This window comes from Orcinus orca, chromosome 11 (assembly GCF_937001465.1).
Source record: "Orcinus orca chromosome 11, mOrcOrc1.1, whole genome shotgun sequence".
Taxonomy (NCBI): domain Eukaryota; kingdom Metazoa; phylum Chordata; class Mammalia; order Artiodactyla; family Delphinidae; genus Orcinus; species Orcinus orca.
The window spans coordinates 36,129,779-36,150,411 of record NC_064569.1 but is presented as its reverse complement, the minus strand read 5'-3'; the positions used below and the strand labels follow the sequence as shown (position 1 = coordinate 36,150,411).

General features: G+C 40.5%; 1 protein-coding gene across 1 annotated transcript in view; it reads left to right on the top strand.

Moving 5' to 3' along the window:
• Nucleotides 1-5,603: 5,603 nt before the first annotated feature.
• The window catches only part of DBX2 (developing brain homeobox 2), a 39,345-nt gene continuing 24,315 nt past the window's right edge, over nucleotides 5,604-20,633 (top strand). The window contains exon 1 of the mRNA XM_004274429.3: nucleotides 5,604-6,144. Coding sequence (XP_004274477.3) covers nucleotides 5,745-6,144 — 400 coding nt within the window. The 5' untranslated portion in view covers nucleotides 5,604-5,744. The remainder of the gene's footprint in view (nucleotides 6,145-20,633) is intronic.

Genomic DNA, 20,633 nt, shown 5'->3' with positions numbered 1-20,633 from the left:
GACAGAGGTCCAGGTCTTAATGGAACTATTGTTAAGCATGCAAGTTTAAACTAAAAAAAGATATACTTTGTTGTATCTGTTTACCACTTAAAGGATTTGAGGAGACACACTAAATGGATACACATATAACAGAGACATTAAAATAAACATAAAAGATGTAAAGTGAGCTAAGGAGAGGATGGGGATGAGGGAAAGGCAGGCTAAGGGAGTTACTGCCATTGAACTCTAAAATTAGCTCAACTTCTTGGCATTCAAAACACATCAGGAAACACAATGGCTATATAGTTCTCACGGTCTGATAAAACTAAGCATACTGGTTCCTTACGGAGAGACAAGACTTCCTCAGACTCTAAATTCACAGATACCTTCTAGATAGCTCTCAAATTCTCCTGCTTCACCCCATCATCATTGCCACAAACCCAGCCCAAACTCCTGGGACCTCCTACCTGGATTACTTTAATGGTCTCCAATCCCAGTTTTCTCCAAATCTTAGCCTAGCCTCCGTACCACAGAAGTGGTCTTTTAAAATGCATATAGGAGATCGTATCTCAATGCAGAGACTGAGATACAACTGACAGACATTATTGAGATACAACTGACATACATTATATTAGTTTTAGGTATGCAACACAACCATTTGATATTGCAAAATGATGACCACAATAAGATTAGTTAACATCCATCAACACACATAGTTACAATTTTTTTTCTTATGCACATCTCATTGCTTTAATGACAAAGTCCAAAATCCTGAGTGCTGCATACAAGGCACAATCTGGCCCCAGCCTACTTCTCCAGCTTAATGACAATATAGGTCTAGGCCTACACTTTTCCCTACAGGCTCTCTCTCCTCCTCTCCTCCTCTCCCCCTCCCACCCTTCTTTACTAGCTAACTCGCACTCATTATTTTATACCGGGCTATCCCATAGGTTTTACCCATCTGACCCTGAAGTCATTTAAGTTTGTCATGATGCTTTTTTTTTTTTTGGACCGGATCTTAGCATAGGCCAAGGTGGTTCTTTAAGGAATGAAAACTCTATATAGCAAAATGGGCTGAGCCTCCTTGTGCATTCTCAACTATTAGGTTCTTTTTCATAAATATCAGTAGCTTCTAACAACTGGTTAAGCAAATTAAGGGATATAGAGCCATTCCCATAACCCCACTACCACTAGGTGTGGAAGCAAGTGTCAGACTGAATTCTATGATGCCCTTAAACATTTATGTGCAAGTGGGTACAGAGACAGTCATATAATAGGTTTTGGAAGCTCGATAATGTCCAGCTCTTGGCCCTTTCACGGTCACATCCTCTAAGAGAGATTTGCTTGAGGAAATGTGACAGTGTTCTGGTCCTGGGATGCTGCTAACCCTAGTTGGGTTTAGGAAATGAGTTCTCTAAGTCAGTGGCTGAGCGCAGGCCTGGTTCAGAATTAAGCCTTCGGCTCCATTCTGGAGGTTAAAGGCTTTCACAGAAAGGTGGAATGCTTCCCTCCACATCTTAAACACCACTTATTGATCTCCTGAAAAATAATTTGTAATGTTCATTGAACTAACTAAAGAAGTCTGGTGTTAACTGAAGATAAAGATAACTGTTGGGAAAGGCAGTCTTTATCATCCCCCACTTGGCTGCGTAAGAACGGGCCTGGGGCCTGGAACACTGCTTTACCAGGAAAGAAAGAGCCCACCCAGCCTGTGCTGGGCTCATCGCCTCTCTTGGTTCCATCAAACAGCCCCACCTCTTTTGAACCTTCAGCCTCCTGTCTGTAGCACCTCTTTTTTCCTCATCATATAGATATATTCATCTCTTCTTTTAACCCATGACTCCCTTTAGCTTTTCCCTCATGTTTCTTCAATCTCTACTTTCCTATCTTCTGTTGACCTTCAATCATCCACAGACTGATTTCTGCCTCTCTTGCTCCCCATGAAAAGCCTCTTGCCCTAGTCACTTAGAATCAAGTTATTTTTTTGGTCTGAAGCATTTACAGAGTTGCATATTAACTAAGGTAAGTGAGGATATGCTATGGAAATCAACTCTTTCAATTTTAATGGCATTAGCTAATAAAGGTTTACTTTTTGCTTATGTCATAATTTACTCATAGAAATATTCATGGTCACTGGCCTTCCAGGGTGATGCAGGGACTTAGGCTCCTTTCACCTTGTGGCTCCACCATGCCCTGGGGACCTCGGGTCCTCAGCTGGACCTCTGATCTGGCGGCTGAAGAGCAAAGAGTGCAGAGGACTGTGTGGATTGTTAGCAGGCGACAGCCCTGGAGGAGAAACAGATCACTTCCCCTCTTACTCCATCGGCCATACACAGCCTGCAGGGGAGGCTGGGAAATGCACTGTGGCTTTTGTCCAGCTGGAAGAAGAAACTGCTGAGCATACAGCACTTCTTCACCAAAGCTTGCCATTCACAGTTTTCTGAAACTGTCTCTCCCTTGTCTACCATTTTCTCCTGGTTTCTGTCTTCAAATCTTGACTGATTGTTTTTTCAGTCTCCTTCACAGCTCCTCTTTCTTTTTTCCAACCCTCCATGTTGGTATCCCCCAGCATCTATCTCCTGACTCACTTCCCTTTTCACTACATTATTCTCCCTCGAAGATTTCATAAACAACCAGAACATCTATCTCCATCCTTTTGTTCATACCCCCATGTAAAACTACTCCTCCTCTTACAAGTTCCCATCTTGATAAGTGGGCATCTGCTCAGTCACTGAACCAGAAAGCCAGAGAAGTGATATTCTTCTATATTCTTCCCTTATCCTCTATAGCTGAGGTTTCTCAGCCACCACACTACTGACATTTCAGGCTGGGAGCTGTCCTGTGCATTACAAGATGTTTAACAGCATCCCTGGATTCCAGCTACTAGGTGTTAGTAGCTAACCCCTGCCCCCCGCCAAGTTGTGACAACCAATAGTTGTGACATTGCCAAATGTCCCCTGGGGAGGGAGGGGGTCACCCCCCCACTGAGACCTGCATTATCCAGTCTTATTGATTCAATCATTACAATATTTATCTCCTCCATTCCATTTTCTTACCATTAACTTTATTAAATTCCACATCATCTTGTGTCTGGATTTCTCCAGTTGCCTCTTATCTGTCTGTGGCAAGTTGGCTGACCCAACAGTTTCTTTGCTCAAATCTTCACTGTCACCTTCCACTAAAAAAAAAGGAATACTTGTTTTTCAGCCCCTCTTCGGACGGCCAGGCAACACCATTTAGCCTGGCAAATCAGGTTTGTGGAGAGGGTGACAGTTGAACTTAAGGGTTCCAAGGCTTTGGAATCATCCAGTTTAAATTGTATCTCAGCCTTATCGCTCTGGTAGTTGTGCAGCTTTAGGAAAGTTACTTAAATTTCTCTGGGCCCCATGGTAACACTGGGATAACAATAGCACCAACCTTGTAAGATTATTGTGGAGATAAACAAGTTAAAATGTGTAAAGTGCTTAGTGCTATACTTGTCTAAATGTAAACACTGGATAAATGGTGGCTATGATACAGGAATGGCAGCGATGATGTAATCTCTCTATTCCTTGCTAATCTCAAAGGTTACTACTTCACATCCTATCCTCAACCACAGTCCACTTTTTAGGACTCAGTTTAGGGGAGACTTCTGGAAGTTTTCTCACACTTTTCTCTCCAAATTACAAGATGTTACTTGTTTTTCTCCCTCACTAGGCTGTGAACTTCAAGGCAACGACAAGATCTTTCTTTATATATTCCCAGGACCACCACAAGTGCTCAATATACATGAAATGCTCTGTAAAGGTATGTTGATTAAATCAATAAGTGAATGAATATTAGTAACATGCAGCAGCCTTGCCAGAAACTTCTCTCCCATTTGGCAGCAGCGGGAAAGGGTGGACCTTTAAAAATCTTTGGACACACCAAGTGTAAATGAAACACAAATCAACCAAGTGAATTTTCAAGAGGAAATTTATCTCACAAACCTGGCAACTCCAGCCAGCTTTTAAGTAAATGGAAGCTAGGGGCAAAATTATTCTTAGGGTAAAGAGTAAAACTATACATGTGACCCCAAACTTTGCAGACATCCTTTAAAAACTGTACTCTAAATAAATGCATCGAAATTTGCACAGGAGAGTGGTAGTGGGAAGTGTGAACTGACAGAGAAGTCACAGCGTAAACACTCCATTGACATAGACAGTCATGAGCAAAATGAGGCTGCTGGGACTTCCCTGGTGGCACAGTGGTTAAGAATCTGCCTGCCAATGCAGGGGACACGGGTTCCAGCCCTGGTCCGCGAAGATCCCACATGCCCCGGAGCAACAAAGCCCACGCGCCACAACTACCGAGCCTGCCCTCTAGAACCTGTGAGCCACGACTACTGAGCCCGCGTCCCACAACTACTGAAGCCCACACGCCTAGAGCCTGTGCTCTGCAACAAGAGAAGCCACCGCAATGAGAAGCCTGCGCACCACAATGAAGCACAGCCCCCGCTCGCCACAACTAGAGAAAGCCCGCGCGCAGCAACCAAGACCCAACGCAGCCATAAATGAATAACTTTAAAATAAATAAATTTTAAAAGTGAGGTTGCCTTGTGGTTAACTAGAACTTTTAATGACACATATGCTTTTTTTCACCTGTCCAGTCTCTATTTGGCAGACTGTCAATAAATTGAAAATACCCACAATTCTAGGGAAAAAAAGAAAAAAGAGCAACTATAATTCTAAGGAGTTCAGTGTTCACACCCGGGTCTCTGAGGAGGCCCCAGCCACCTTTGGTTTGGTGGTGGCTTTCTTCCCGGGTTTTGGACTCAAGCATCTGTTGTTCGCCATTTAACCAACTCCAACCAAGATCCCCTTTTCTAGATCAAAATTTATCAGACCACCTCTTCTAGAGTGCGTCCTAAGTCAAATCTTACTAAAAAGTCACTGGAAATGAATTGCTGGAACCTAAGAAATTTCTTAAAAGGTCTTCAAGAAAAACATTTCTTTTCCTCTTAAAAACAAACAGGGGCCACATGTAATACGCGAAAAAACCCATTCTTGAAAAGGTACCTTTTCATCTGTACCACCACAAGTCTCAGTAACACGTGTGGCTTTCTCTGATGACTACAGCCCTTCGAGACACTGGTGACTCCCATTGTCCTCCCCTGGATGCCCTGAAGTGACACCAACACGGGACAGCCAGGGGTCGCCCAACAGGTGGTCCGCCGAGCGCTCTCCAGGTGAGAGCGCCGCCCGCGCTCAGGGCGCACCGCGAGGGCGTCCACACGTCCTGGCGCCCCCGGGGCAGCGCTGGCTCCCTAGAGAGGGCCGGGGCCTGGCTGCTGGGAGGGGGCGACCGCCCGGTTCCCGTCGCCCCCACTCCCGTCTCCTCCGGCTACGCGTCCCCTCCCCTTGCCAAAGCTCGGACTCTCGGAGTTGCCCTTATTGTTGGCCGCGTCTGTCACTTTGTGGGCCGGGTGACATGAATGGATGGGCTGGACACACCTTCCAGCCTTCTAGAAAAAAAAGTCTGAATCTGCATAGAGGGCGGGAGGGACTCCCCCGGCGCCCCCAGAGCCAACGCCGCGGGCAGGGGAAACGCACAGCTCCCCCCTCCCACACTCACTCCTCCCCTCCTTTAAAAAACCGCCCAGCCCAGAAAATAGTATCTCTCCCTACCCGCCAGCGTCCGCGGTGCTCTCGCCTCCTTTCCCGGCTGAGCGCGCTCCAGCGTTGCGGGAGGCGGCGCGCGGGGCGCGGGTCCGGAAGCGGGCGCGCAGCGGTCCGGGGCGCCGCACCATGCTGCCGAGCGCCGTGGCGGCCCATGCCGGCGCCTACTGGGACGTGGTGGCTTCCTCCGCGCTGCTGAACTTCCCCGCCGCGCCGGGCTTCGGCAACCTGGGCAAGAGTTTCCTGATCGAGAACTTGCTGCGGGCTGGGGGCGCCCCGCCGCACAGGCTACCACCGCCCCCGCCCCACGGCCCGGCAGCAGCTCTCGCCGCGGGCGCTCAGGTCCGGCCCCTGCCCGCCAGCCCGGTTCCGCTCAAGCTGTGCCCCGCGGCAGAACCAGTCAGCCCCAGCGGGGCGCTCTACGGCACGCGGTGGGCGTTTCAAGTGCTCAGCCCCTCGGCGGACGGCGCCAGGCTGCCGAGCCGGGCTCCGGCGGACCGAGACTGTGCCTTCCAGCCATCAACCCCAGGTGAGTCCGCTCTCCCCTCCCCAGCTGCGCGCGGCGCTTCTTGGCCTAAGGATCCCGAGACCTGGGCGCGCCGGCCCTAGTGCGCAGGAATCCGCCCGGGCCTAGACCTTTCGAGAGCATCTAGAGATTCAGTGGAGATGCCGCCTCGGGGGTGAGGAGGGTACCACCACTAACTGTGACTTTCCTCCCCTTCGCGTACCTCCAGCTTCCTCTCCGTCCCCTCTTTCTACAAGTGGTAGGGCTGCCTTGAATTTAAGGCCTTTTTGAAGAAACTCTGGAGGCACCTCCTGGCATTAGCCGAAAGGGCAGCCCCGGTCCTGAGATCTCTGGGTTCGCAGGACCAGTTTCACGGGGTTTCCCAAGTTCAGCGTCTCCACCCGCCCGCTCCTGACCCAGAGGCCGCGCGACACCCTTTCCCTGGAAAGTTCTTGGCTTGGAGAGCCTCGCTCGGCCCGCTTTGGGGGCTTTTGCCTCTTCAAACCGTTGCGACGGTCGAGGCGGTTGCAGAACGCGCGCAGAGATCTTTGGAAAAAGAGTTGCGCAGTTTTGGCTTTCTTCATTCTTACATTTTGGATCACTGAGACGCAAGAAAATCGAGGCTGGCTTTTTCTTAGTGCTGAGCTGGAACAGCCTAATTGGCACCTGGAGTAGGAAGTTCGCCAAAAAATGAGAATTTACCAAAAGAAGGGCAGTTTTGGTTTGCTTGTTTTAATTTCCCGAACAAAACCTAAGTGTCGTGACTGGGAAGAGGATGCGGACAGTTTAGTCAATATATTAGCTAAAGCTTACGGGAGGGGCTGCCGAAATTGGCAGCGAGAAAGGGAAAGCCTCTTAAAGACTCAAAAACTGAGATCCAGTGGATTAATTTTTTTTTTTTTTTTGGCTTGCGTCCTTTGACGATCTTAACTCATTCTTTAAATCCCGGTGGGTTTGTCCAGAATGACTAATAGACGCTTTTTCAGCAGATTTCATTGTCCCACCAAACTGCCGAATCAAATTTATTGCTAATGGCTTTATAGAATTGAACATGTTTAGAACCTGTCCTGGTCTTTCAGTTTGAAATGGTTACTAACAGAATGGGACAAATATAATTATATTAGCACCGGTCTCATTCACATAGTGTAAAACCTAAATTCTAGGCAGCCTTTTCGCACCCTGGGAGAGGAACAAGTACAGTTAAGACAAAGTTTATGTGCCTTGGAAATTTGAGCCACTCTGTTCTTTTTGAAGTATTAGGAAAATTAGAAACGTGTAAAGCAGGTTCGTGTAGACAAGAGCTGGTAAATAATGACTCATAAAAATAATATTTTCAAGAAGATTTGGTGATTTGTATAACTTTTGGTGGTTTGCCATTGTGTTCATAGAAGCTGTTTTTCAAGAATTCTTAAGTTGCTCTTGATCATGACTGGCTCCTCAAAAAAGTTAATTTTAACCTTTGTAGATTTTACAGGTTAAATTTAAGTAAACCAAATGCGAATCAAATGCAGACATTTCAATAACTGAAAAATAATTTTGTATACCTATTCATTTTCATTCAAGATGTTACAATTATTGGGTAAAGGGTTTCCTAACTACATTATTTTTATTTTCAAGTGTACATTGTTGTACACTTATTAAAGTATCAAAATGCAAAAATGCTTTTTGGAATAATTGAGAGTATAAGAACTTAAATTTCACTTTGAAGTATTTTCATATAGCTTAAGCCTATATTTTTCCTATTTTTTTTTCAGTCCTTATTGAAGATTTGATGTTTTCCTAGGTTAATTTTTATTTGAACAAATAACTTTTTATTTCAAAAAACTCATTCTTGTGAAGAGCGCATTTAATTTTTGAAACTCAAAAAATATCTTAAGATTAGAACCCCATAAAATTGTGCCCACAAATATGCTGCTTGAAAACATTTTAAAAAAATTTTGACAGAGAATATAGCTTTCTGAACCGTGCTCCAGTTTTATTTAAATGACAGATTCTTGCCCTACCAAATGTGGAAATTCTTTTGTACTGTGTAGAATTATGAAGTTATAATGAGTGCTGACAATGTTAGCTATCACCTGAAAATTAGATGAGGATGAAATAGTGATTGACGTTCTGTAAAGAGTAGAAAGGAGATTTAGAAAAGCTACTGTTTTCAGAACGATAAAATACTTCTTTCTGAAACATCAGTGAACAACCAGTTCTAATCCTTTAGACACTAACTTAGGAGTGGATCACAAAATGTGATTTTTAATGATTTCGGTGTATTTGACTACTCATTTTTTTCTCAACTTAATTTGTTGAGTGCACCAGTCTAGATGTTGAATAAGAAAACCCCGGAGTTCTTTTTAAGGGCATTGGTGAAAGACAGCACCATTTAACTAGAGGATTTATGCCACTGCATGCATTTCGGCTTCATTATTTTTGTTACCCACTATTAATTATACCATATAGTTCATTCATTCAGCAAATGCTTACTGACTGTCTCCCATGTGTTCCGACTGTTCCAGGCCATTGGGATAATCAGTGAACAAAACAGATGACTGTCTCTGCCCCTGTGAAGCTTATAGTCCATGTTCTGTCCTACTTTATGGTTTACCAAGCATTTTCATAATTGTTAGCTGCTTTAATTCTCATAATAGGCCAATTTTTTCCTACAAAGATTATTCCACTTCCTAATTTTGTTTTTGACTGAAGTATCAGTTTAAACATCTGTGGTCTTGTGAAAGAGAAGAAAATTGCCCCAAATCTCCATATTCCTTGGATTAGTCTTTCATTGGATGTGAGAAAACTAATGAGGGCTTATGGGATAACCAATTGCATGTATCACAATAATAAATCAGGCAGGGATCTTATATCTGAGCCCATAAGGAAAGAAATTGGCCTTCCCCTTCATCTTGTTACGTGTCTGAAAGGTGGTGACAGTAACACAGGTTTACAGATTATGGATGAAAGTTTAGCTTTTGACACAGAATATAGTACTTCATCCCTGAAAACTGGCAAGCCTTTAAGTATTTAGAGTGAGCAAAGGAACATTCCATAGCTGTATGTTGTCAAGTTGTATATATAGAGTAGTTTAAAAACTTAAAAAATCAGAGGGCAGTCTTCGAAGTTTGAAAGGAGCATGTTTAGTGTAATAACAGGTAGTTGAGTAGATTCACCTCCAGGGGTTGTATGTGAAAAAAAGAATTTTGGATATTATAGTTTATTAATGAAACCAGGTTTTTCAAGTAAATCCTAATCATCAGAGATCCTCCCCCAGAAGTTCATTAATGTCATTACTTGGTGGCTATTGTGCTAGATTTAAATATCCATGTTTTTGTATATTAAAGAGGGTCCTGAAATGTAAAAAGCTGAAAATTTAAAATTTCTCTTAGTTATGCCACCAATTTCCTTCAAAGTAAGTGGAACAAATAGCCTTGCTTTTCAGTAACATTTGTTATGTTAAACATTTTAGAAAGTGTTTGAAATGAAGATAATTTCCTGAATATAATTTAGTGATTATTAAATCTACTCCTAGGGCTGCATGTAAAAGGCTTAGAAAGCAAATGTTTATTCTGAAAGGTTGAATTGAACTGTTCTTTTTTTAAAGTAATTTTGTCGAGTAGGTTGTACTATGTAGTACAGAAATGGAACCACATCCATAGTATTTTTTTCTGGTACCCCTCTAGGGCTGTTAATTAATGTGTCACGTGCACTCTGAGTGTCTTGTCCACCTCACAGTGCCAGTTACTCTTGACCTATTAATCCTTGACTCTGTCTTAAACTACTTGCACTTACGTTTTTTTTTTCCAACTGGTAGTTTTATCCGCATTCACTGAGATACCCTGAAAGTGTGACATAAAATAGCTTCTCTTACATCTTAGGCACTTTGGAGAGGGAGAAGAAGATGAATCTATGCTCCAGGTGGGGATTCCAGTCCAGCTGAAGACTGCGATTTGATTTATGAAGCCGGAGTTTGTCATTTATTTTTGCTGACGCTATGCTCTAGGTTTGTTTTGGCAAATTAAAGTCACAGGATCTTGACTATTGATGATACTGACCCAGAACCAGGACAAAGAGAATGGGGGATCCAGAAAAGGATAATGATGGGACCCATGCTGGTAGTTCCTTGCTCAGGCTATCGCCCCAAACATCCTTTGGTGGAATTTGTAGATAATACCAAACAATATTCTTACTACACCTGTACTTTTTTTTTTTTTTTTTTTTTTGCTGTACGCGGGCCTCTCACTGTTGTGGCCTCTCCCGTTGCGGAGCACAGGCTCCGGACGCGCAGGCTCAGCGGCCATGGCTCACGGGCCCAGCCACTCCGCGGCATGCGGGATCCTCCCGGACCGGGGCACGAACCCGTGTCCCCTGCATTGGCAGGCGGACTCTCAACCACTGCGCCACCAGGGAAGCCCTACACCTGTACTTTTAAAAATAATCTGCTCAACATATCTTTGGATTTATATGAAGATATTAATAACTTTTACATAGTTCATGAGGAATCAGCTCTGAACAAATTGTTATAGGGTCCCCAAGTTCATAAACTTCAGGTTCAGGAAGTTCTTGCAGTGACGAGAACCAGTAGGATTAAGAGACAGTCCTTTTACTTCTGGTTCAGATTGAGAAAACCACACTCCCTCCAAAATAATGTCTGAGTTGGAATTACAAAAGGGTAGCAATTTATGTGCATTTTATTTGCCTCTCACTTTAGCATCTATCCCTCTCCCAATCCCTAAAATATGCTTCTCTACTTTGCTTTAACAGCAAGAAATTTCAATCTGTTAACATGTATTGAACCTTTATTGCTGAGGTTTAATAATCAAATAGGAGTAAATACAGTAGGCAAGTAGGAACATTTTAGAATTTCTCCCTTAACTCTTACTCACTTTAGGGATTTGAGGATTATTTTAAGAGGCACAGTGGTTTGAATGCCCAGAAAATTGCGTACGGATTTATGCAGAAGTAAATGTAGGTTCCAGAGGGTTCAGGGTTGTGTCAGGAAGCCAAAGGATGTCATATGTTGTGGGCAACTTAAAAGAATTGGCAACGGTGATTTTTAGCTACTTTTGTTTGCCATCAATGTGGCTCAGTTGTGGGACCCAATGCTGTGCATTAGAGTCCGTTGTATTCCTTTTGGAGTGTGCCTCCTCCATCCTGTTCTTGTGCCCACCAGAAAAAGTCTCTTTTTGCTATAAGAAAACATCTTACGGTTAGTTTTGCTGCTGAACAATGATAGAGATGGTATCAAAAGTAAGGGAAGGTATGAAAGTATGAAGGTATGAAGGTATGAAGGTATGAAAGTAAGGGAAGCAACATAAGTAATAGCTGTGTTCATAAAATACTTTTAGCTTCATTGCTATGAAAGTTTTTACAGAAGCAAAAATGTTATCGTCTTTCAAATATTTAAACAAATGTGTGTTTGGTTTTTTTTTTTTTGAGTCATAAATTTCTTAATTCTCAAACTCTAAGAGTTAACAAATCAGCCATTGGATCGTGTTGTGAGACTGGTTTATAATGTGTCTGATTCCTGAGGCAGATCTTATTTGTTTGGTATCCTGCTTATTTCGATTTAGTTTTTAACTTCTATAATTTGAAGTCATAATGTAAGGTTTTTGTTGGATTCATAAAAAAAGTCACTGATAAGTTACCATTTATTTCATATTTCTATGTAACCTTCCTTTATAAGGTTTTTCTGAAGTCTTATAAGTCATTAATAGGATTATCAAATATTTTGCATAAGAAATGTGTTTTTATGTTAGAGTTGGGGGGTAAATACCTTATTTTCTCCTCAACCTACTTTCCACCACACTATTTCTCTTGCTGATATCTCCCGTAATTTTAGAATCCATTTTATACCTTTTGGGGAGCCTTGATTTGTAGCTCTTAAAACAGTGTTTGTCCACTTAATCTTGGGTTAACAGAGGCCCTAAATAAAGTTTTTTACCTTAATTACGGTCATTTTTCTTTCCACAGTGAAGGTACACAATTTTTAAGTCAAATTAAAGATTAAAAACAATTTTTTAAAATTTAAAATTAAAAAAAAATTTTAAATTAAAAACAATTTTTAATCACTTTGTTTTCATTCAAATGCACCTGGAGTCTGTCAGGAATAAAAAGGGAAACTGTAGAAAGAAACAATATGATTTTTATCCAGGAATGCTTGTTAGAATCCTTCTTTAAAGACTTCATTAGATCATGCTTCCATTTTAAACTTTCTTAGTAAGAAATTGGATTTTTGCCTTAACGTATAATATGCTTACCAGACCCTTGTATATTTTATTCCAAAAATATTTTATTTTACTTTCAGTAATGTTTCCACTTTTAATGAAATCTCTCCCTTTCCTTCTTTTTAACCTCCAGTCAGTACTTGACTTGGCAATGCTGAGTGATTCATCACTTTATATAAAGTTACCGTAACTGATTTTATCTTTAATAACGTTATTATTTTGTCAGCCAGCTATTAGTTGGGAGTATTTCAGGGGCACACTCTTTTTGTAAGTTATATGAACAGTAAACTTAAGGCACTAAAATTCTCTAAAGTCAAAGATCAGGAAGCCTCTATAAGTTTTTAGACTTTTGTTTCAGAATCAAACAAAGCATGGGGAAAAGGAAAGGAAAAAAACATCAGGTTTTTTTCTATATACTGCTGAATATTTAATTGCCTTCTTGTTTATAGGTATTCCAAAGATGAACTAGGTTTTTCCCTTTTCTTTCACGTGTTCAGGCACCACGCATGCCCTAACAGCCTTGATTTCATTAGTTCTAAGTGGCCATCAGAAACAGAATATACAATATATACCAGTCCTCTTGAGAAATCTCAAAATTCCTTGTTCCTTAAAGATTTAAATCCCTAATACTTTCAAAATTAAAATACGTGGAGGAATTATTCTTTGAGAAGATTTATGTATGTTAAAAGAGAATAAAAACCATGACTGCTGGTGAATTTTTTTAATAGACTAACCTAGGACTGGATTGAGTTTAGGTGTGTTGAACCCACCCTAGAGTTAGATTGGGTCTGAAACCAAAAGACAGTCAGATTCTTCAAAGCGGGAACAGAGTCATTTCTGTTTGTCTACGTATTTTCTATAGGTGCTTTCACACTACACATTGAACAGCTGCAACAGAGACCACATGGCCTGCGAAGCCTAATGTATTTACTATCTGGCCCTTTACAGTAAAAGTTTGCCAAAACCTTTTCCAAAGCATAAATGGCAAATTGAGTCAATTTTAAAAGAATGTGTAGTTTTCTGAGCTGGTTTTAGCAGTAATTCTTTAATTTTAAAGTCTAGATTCACATCTAAGGTCTTTAAATTACTGATTATATAATCCTAAGCAATTCATGTAACTGCATTGAGCCTCATTTCAAAATGACCACAGATGTTAGGCTCACCATTTGACTTTCAACCACATACTTCAAGAGCCCATTGACAACATACAGGGAAAGATGTGAAAGACAGCTTTCCACCCTTCCACCATAAGTAAAATACATACTGGAAAAGGGGTATTGCTGCGAAGAAACCATCTCACAACTTAGAGGCTTAAAGGAACAATTTATTATTTTCTCTCACGGTTTTGTGGACTGGCAGGGTGCAGCTGGGTGGTTCTCACTTGGAATCTCATTGCAATTAGAGGTCAGCTGGGGCTGCCATCATCTGAGGGCTCAGCTGGGCTGGATGTCCAAGATGGATGTCTATTGACTCGCTTGGCTGACAGGGACGCTGGCTGCTGATGGGGTGCTCAACTAGAGCTGTTCCGGCATTCACACTTGGATTTTCCAAGGGACTGGAGCTTCTTATACCATGGCACCAGGGTTCTGAAAGGCAGAGTTCTAAGAGCAACATTCCCGGAAACCCAGGCAATAGCTGTAAGTCTTCTTACAACCTAGCCTTGGAAGTTCCAGAATGTCACTTCTTCCATATCCCTTGGTCAAGCAAGGCAGCAAGACTATCCCAAATACAAGAGAAGGGGAAATAGAGATGGCTGTCAATGGGAGGAGTGCCAAATAATTTGCAACCATTTAAAGTGTGCCAGGAATTAATCACATATGGTGGTAGAGCTGGGAACTCAAGGAGCCTTTATTGAGGATTTTAGAGGTTTGAGAGCTACAGGTACTGTTCTGCCATGGTATTCTCTTCTGTGACACTGACTTTATAATACAAAGAGCAAGGGATTTCCTCAAATTTTGCTCATTTTTTGGAAGCTGTCTGATGAAGACTCCTTGAAGGGAGAGGCAGCTGTCTAATGAAGACTCCTTGAAGGGAAAGGCACTAATTTTGATAATTGCAATGAACTAGAACCCCACAGCTTGAGGAAAAGCCAGACCCCACCCCCTTGTTGGTGTCGTGAGGACAGAAGAGAAGATGATAGTGGGAGTGTCCAAACAACCGGTCATTACCTCTTGCCACGCAGCATGTGACCACAGTAGAATCCTTCCATTTAGCCCCTGTATATTCCACTACAGCCCATCCACTACTGCCAGGTGATTTTTTTTTTAATGTAGCTTTCATCATATCATCAAGCTATTTAGGAAAACCTTAATTATCCCCATTTGACTATCAGATCAAATAAAAATACTCAGTTTGTCCTTCAAGACCTTCATTCCATCAATTGCATTTAGCTCCTCCAGCCACCTTTTTTTTCTCAGTTATACATATACATATATATATATTCTTTTTCAGATTCTTTTCCCTTATAGGTTATTGCAAAATACTGAGTATAGTTCCCTGTGCTATACCGTAGGTCTTTGTTGGTTATCTATTTTATATATAGTAGTGTGTATCTGTTAATCCTAGCCTTCTAATTTATCCTTCCCCACCGCTATCCCTTTTGGTAACCGTAAGTTTGTTTTCTGTGTCTGTGAGTCTGTTTCTGTTTTGTAAGTAAGTTCGTTTGTATCTTATTTTTTTTAGATTCCACATATACGTGGTATCATATGATACTTGTCTGTCTCTGTCTGGCTTATTTCACTTAGTATGATAATCTCTAGGTTCAGCCATGTTGCTGCAGATGGCATTATTTCATTCTTGGCTGCGTAATATTCCATTGTGTGTGTGTGTGTGTGTGTGTGTGTGTATACACACACACACACATATACGTATACACCACATCTTCTTAATCCATTCATCTGTCGATGGACATTTCGGTTGCTTCTGTGTCTTGGCTATTGTAAATAGTGCTGCTGTGAACATTGGGGTGTCCAACTACATTCTTTTTTTTTAAACATCTTTATTGGGGTATAATTGCTTTACAATGGTGTGTTAGTTTCTGCTTTATAACAAAGTGAATCAGTTATACATATACATATGTTCCCATATGTCTTCCCTCTTGCGTCTCCCTCCCTCCCACCCTCCCTATCCCACCCCTCCAGGCTGTCACAAAGCACCGAGCCAATATCCCTGTGCCATGCGGCTGCTTCCCAACTACATTCTTAATGTTCACATCTTTGGCCTTGGGCCAGCAGTCAGGCTGGTCTCCTTAACCTGCCCTGGGTGTCACCATCATCCTTGCCTTCTTTCCTTTTGTTCATGCCACCTTTCCTTCCTGGAATGCCTTTCTCTTCTTTTGCCATTCAAATACTTTCCAAATCAAGTTTCCAGATCAAGATGCTTTTCCTGCTTAAAGTCTTCTTTGACAAAGCCTTCCTAACAATAATAACTCTTTTCTTTGTTCTTGATAGTATATTTTAGTGGAAATGTGGACCATGCTGCTTCTTTTTATATGCTGTCTTACAATCGATCCCAAATTATATAATAATGGTAGGAATAAAGGCTAACATTTATTGAGTGCCTGCTGCACATCAGGCATTTTTTTGTGTTCTTTTCAGTGGCCTCATCCTGATTATACGTTATAATCACGAGTGCAACTTTTGAAAAATAATTGTATACTAGGGGGCCCACTCCTCGCCAGCATGATTTAACCCAATTGGTGTGGGGCCTGGGCATCTGTATCTTTGAAAAGCACTCCAGATAATTCTGAGGTGTATTCAGGGTTGAGAAACATTGGCTAGGGGAACACACAGTACTATGTTTTTTAGATCTCATGGCCTTGGAAAATGCCTCAGATTTTATAGGACAAAACTGAATTTGGGGCTTCCCTGGTGGTGCAGTGGTTGAGAGTCCACCTGCCGATGCAGGGGACACGGGTTCGTGCCCCGGTCCGGGAAGATCCCACATGCTGCGGAGCGGCTGGGCCCGTGAGCCATGGCCGCTAAGCCTGCGGCAGCGGGAGAGGCCACAGCAGTGAGAGGCCCGCGTACCAAAAAAAAAAAAAAACAAAAAACTGAATTTGGCATATGAAGATATTTGTATTTCATTTATTTGATTAGCAGATTCAGACCTGTAAGGTACGGAACATTTAAAGGTAGAAATTCTTCCAAGGAGGGAAGCTATCCTTTTTTAATCTGTGTCATCCCAGCACATGGTGCATAATGTGGCCCTTGATAGATAGGCAATAAGTATTATTTGCGTGGAATTAAAAGGACAGAATCAAACAAGTAGACTCTGCATTTGCTTTATCTTCTCATGAACTGTACTAGAACATTAAGACCTTTGTTTTGCTGTCTCTGAAATACTCAAGGCAAAAATAAATGCAGACTTCTCTTGTTTTCTGATGAGCAGAAAGGTAAAGGATGACTTAACTTGCTTTGCCTTGTGATGGAAGGCAAGTTTGCACGTGAATCACATAAATGAATTCCGTCCAGGTTGTGTGATAAAATAAATCACACCTTATTCATAAGTGTTATTTCTTAGGTCTTACTGCTCAAGACAGATGGTTGTCATTCTTTAGAGTCTTTTGCGGGGGGTGGGGTGGGTCCACTCTATTCTTTATAGTCAGTTCAATTGTGTAGTATTTCAAGGTCAGGGGTTTAGATTTCTTTATTCCCGGTGCCATGTGCCCAGCACTTGAAGGAGGTCATTAAAACCATCCTTTTGAAATTATTTAATTCTCTGTTATTCTTTCCCAGAGGTATTTTTTGACCTTTTGGTTGCCTTTGTAAGACACCTTGGAACGTTTTCTCATTTCTCCTTGTCCTTCTAAAATATGCTGCCCAGTCGGCATGGCATCGCGGTAGCTCCTGAAATTTATTTGAAGGTTTTATCAGTGGTCTTTAGGATCCGTCCTTTGAAACGTCAGCACAGATCAGTCAATACCACAGTTTGCTATGACAATAAAAAGAATGTGGTTTCACCCCATGTAGATACACTCTGTTCCCCATGGGTAAAGAAAAATGAAAATAATAAAAAACAATTTAAAATGTTTTGCTTGCTTTCTAGACAACAGAATTTTGAAAATAATTTTTCTGTATCTAGGCTTGTAACCACCCTTGACTGTGGGATGCTTTTGTCAGAGAACCGTGTAGTTAAGTTAAAAAGAAAACAAACCAGGCCAGTTCACCATTAAGTTGCCTCTAAGTTCCCATCTTAATTAAACATTCAAAATAATTAATAGGTAGTTTGATTCTGTGTCTTCAAATAAGTCAGAACATCTGATTAAGAAATGAAAAGTTCATGAAGTTTTCTGTGAATAAGTGATTTTAGCCATTTGGATTCAGACAGTCTTGTTCCGGAAATTTTAAGTCATTTGTTTGTAAGAGATTCCCACAGAACCCAGAAGGCAGATTTGTTGGCAGGATACAAAATTTGGAGTATCCTGAAGTGTTGTGCTGAGGGAACCTAACATCACGCTATAGAACCTGACAGTGTGCATTTTTGCCATAGGGAAAGCCATTCGTTTTTCTCTTATGGAAAGCTGGGGAGATGTGGAGATGTCCATTTTCTGGGTTCCATCTCTTACTGGATAACTGGCAGTCTGTGTGCATGACATCCTTATCCTTCATGGCTAATAACTACATACTGTGCTAAAATATCTGTGTTTCCCTGGTCTTTTAAAAAATGTGCTGAGACCCGTCATCATCACATTCCAGATGCTTGCCCATTTGAGGTTGAATATTAATGAATGAAATAGCAAGTGTTAAATGCATAGCCAGGCCAGTGCCTGTGTATAGGAGGTATTCCGTAAATAGTATGATCATAAATATTGTTCAGTACGCCTAAAATGAATTGTTTCTCTCATGATAAATGATAAAGTGACTGCATCTAAATTATACTGATTGGCTTTGAAATGCATATCATCTGCTTGAAATTGCCTTGTTTTCTGCCCTTTTCAGAGCTTCTTCAAGGTAGTTCTTAAGTGGTTTACAAAAGTTTTAATACATCTGTTAACTCGTCACTTTGTTTTTATCACACTTGAGTTTCTGTTTTTGCTCACCACTTTAAAAACCATGTGGTTTACAAACACTTAAAAGTGTTACACATGTTTTTAACGCACTACATTGTTTTAAATGGCTATTTCCTCCCACCATTCAACATCCCTGCAGTCACATGCTCAGCTGGATTAGCATTTGACTTATGTCCAAGTAGGAGCACATAAAAAAATGGAGCACTTAATTGGAATTTCACAGTGATTTCTACGTAAACCAGCTTCCACAGGTGTATTATGTATGGAAATTAGGAATTGACTAATCTGTGTAAATATATGTGTGTCAATGAGGTGATTTTAAAAGGTGGAGAAATGCTACACGGTGGAACTTTAAGCCTGGTCATGTCACATGTAGTTCTTTAGCCACTAGAGTTGCTACTGTAGACAGAATGTCATTTTGATTACAGCTTTACTATATTTAGATAGGATAATATAGAGCACTGTAACAAACTGTTCTATTAAAACCTTTTCTGGTTAAATTTAACACTAAGATCCTATGTCTCAGAACCTCATTTATCATCACAAATGAATTTAATTGAACACTTGTCTCAAATGAACCATCCATTTTTTTTTAAATTCTTTATTTTTTCATTTTAGGGCCATAAGGTTAGACTGAGAAACATTTTGGCTAGAAGAGTACAATTTGTAATTTGTCCATGTCCTGCATTGTTATTTTAATAGTATCACTAATGTGCTTATTTTCTACACTAGATATTGAGCAAAAACATTTCTTTTGTGTGTATATTTCCAACTGTCATGATAAATGCTTACACACATGTATGTAAATGCAACATGGCTCAGCCTTTTTCTTTTACCTCAATTTCAAAAATGCCAAACAGCACAATGGCCATAACTTAATTATCTACAGAGTGTTTAGTTTGGAGAGGAAATAAGTTAGTTAACAGAAATACTTGAGAATAGACATAATGAGGTAACTTTTATACAGGGAAATGTATTTCCACATTTCAAAGTGCTTCATAAACTCATAGAAACATTAGAAAATGTAACTCTGCCTAAATAATGCCGTACTCTTATAATTTAAGATGTCAAATTCAAATAAAGTGATTTATCATTTCTATGATGGTTTTTCAGTCAGTATTAGAACAACTTACGATAACAATGAAAATTTTTTAAAAGTTTCATAGAACTTACTGAGCACCAAAGTGGGTCTCCTTTTCATACTTTGCTTAGTTGCCATATTTTCAAGGTAGCTTTAAGACATTTTATTATTTGAAAATCCAGATGTTTAAAAACTAAAAACACTGACATTGACAACTTTCCATCATATTATAGAAAAGACCCTGCATTATGATTAATTTGCAATTCAAAGACATTAAGGACCATGAGACCATAAAATTCTTATATATACTTATATACTTATTTTGAAATATCCTTCAAAGATACTGGTAAAATAAACACATACTTATCATTTGGTTAAAATATGAGTCTGAAATTACTGTGTTCTTGAAAAAGACATGTATTTGTAGCAAAATACTATTCACTGTATATGATTAAGAAAAGAAAAAAGTTTCCATTGAAAATGAAGGGAGAGTAGTAAAAATATTTATTTTCAAGTCATGTTCTAGATTTCAAGGTCATCTGTTATGGAAGATACTATGTTTCAGGGTGTGTCAGGGGAGCAGGGAAGAGGTTAATTCCTGATTTCCTGTTTCTTAGTTTTAAGATCATTCATTTATTGAACATTTTTTGACTATTTAGAATGTGCCATGCACTCTGCTGGGTATGTGATGGTAAAAGCAAGTTGCCCACCTAAAGAAATATCACCCATATTTATATTGTATTAAACCCCACTGTACTAAAGGACATGTTGTATCTAAGGTACTAAACCAAAGCCTGGCATATAGTAAGTGCTCAATAAAGAAGAGCCATTAATATTCTGTGACATCCTTTATAGCTATTTTTCATCTACTGAGGAACAGAGTGTAAAATTTCTTTATTTACAAAAGTAATGATAACTATTCCGTGTATATGAATTGAAAATGTTCTGAATAGAATAGTTTAATAAAATGAGAAGAGCAGAATTATATGGCAACTCCCTATACTATAAACACAAATGCTTTCAGGTTGATATCTCTTGAGAGTAAATGTTGTTACTATTCTCAAATACTTGGAGTCATGTAAAAGTGATCAGAAAGACCACTTTTTGTTATGGAATTGCTCAGTAAATTAACTGTTATCAACTTTGGAATCTAGCTATCTATATATTTCAAAGAACCTTTTGAAAATAAGCAGTAGAGTAATACCATCTC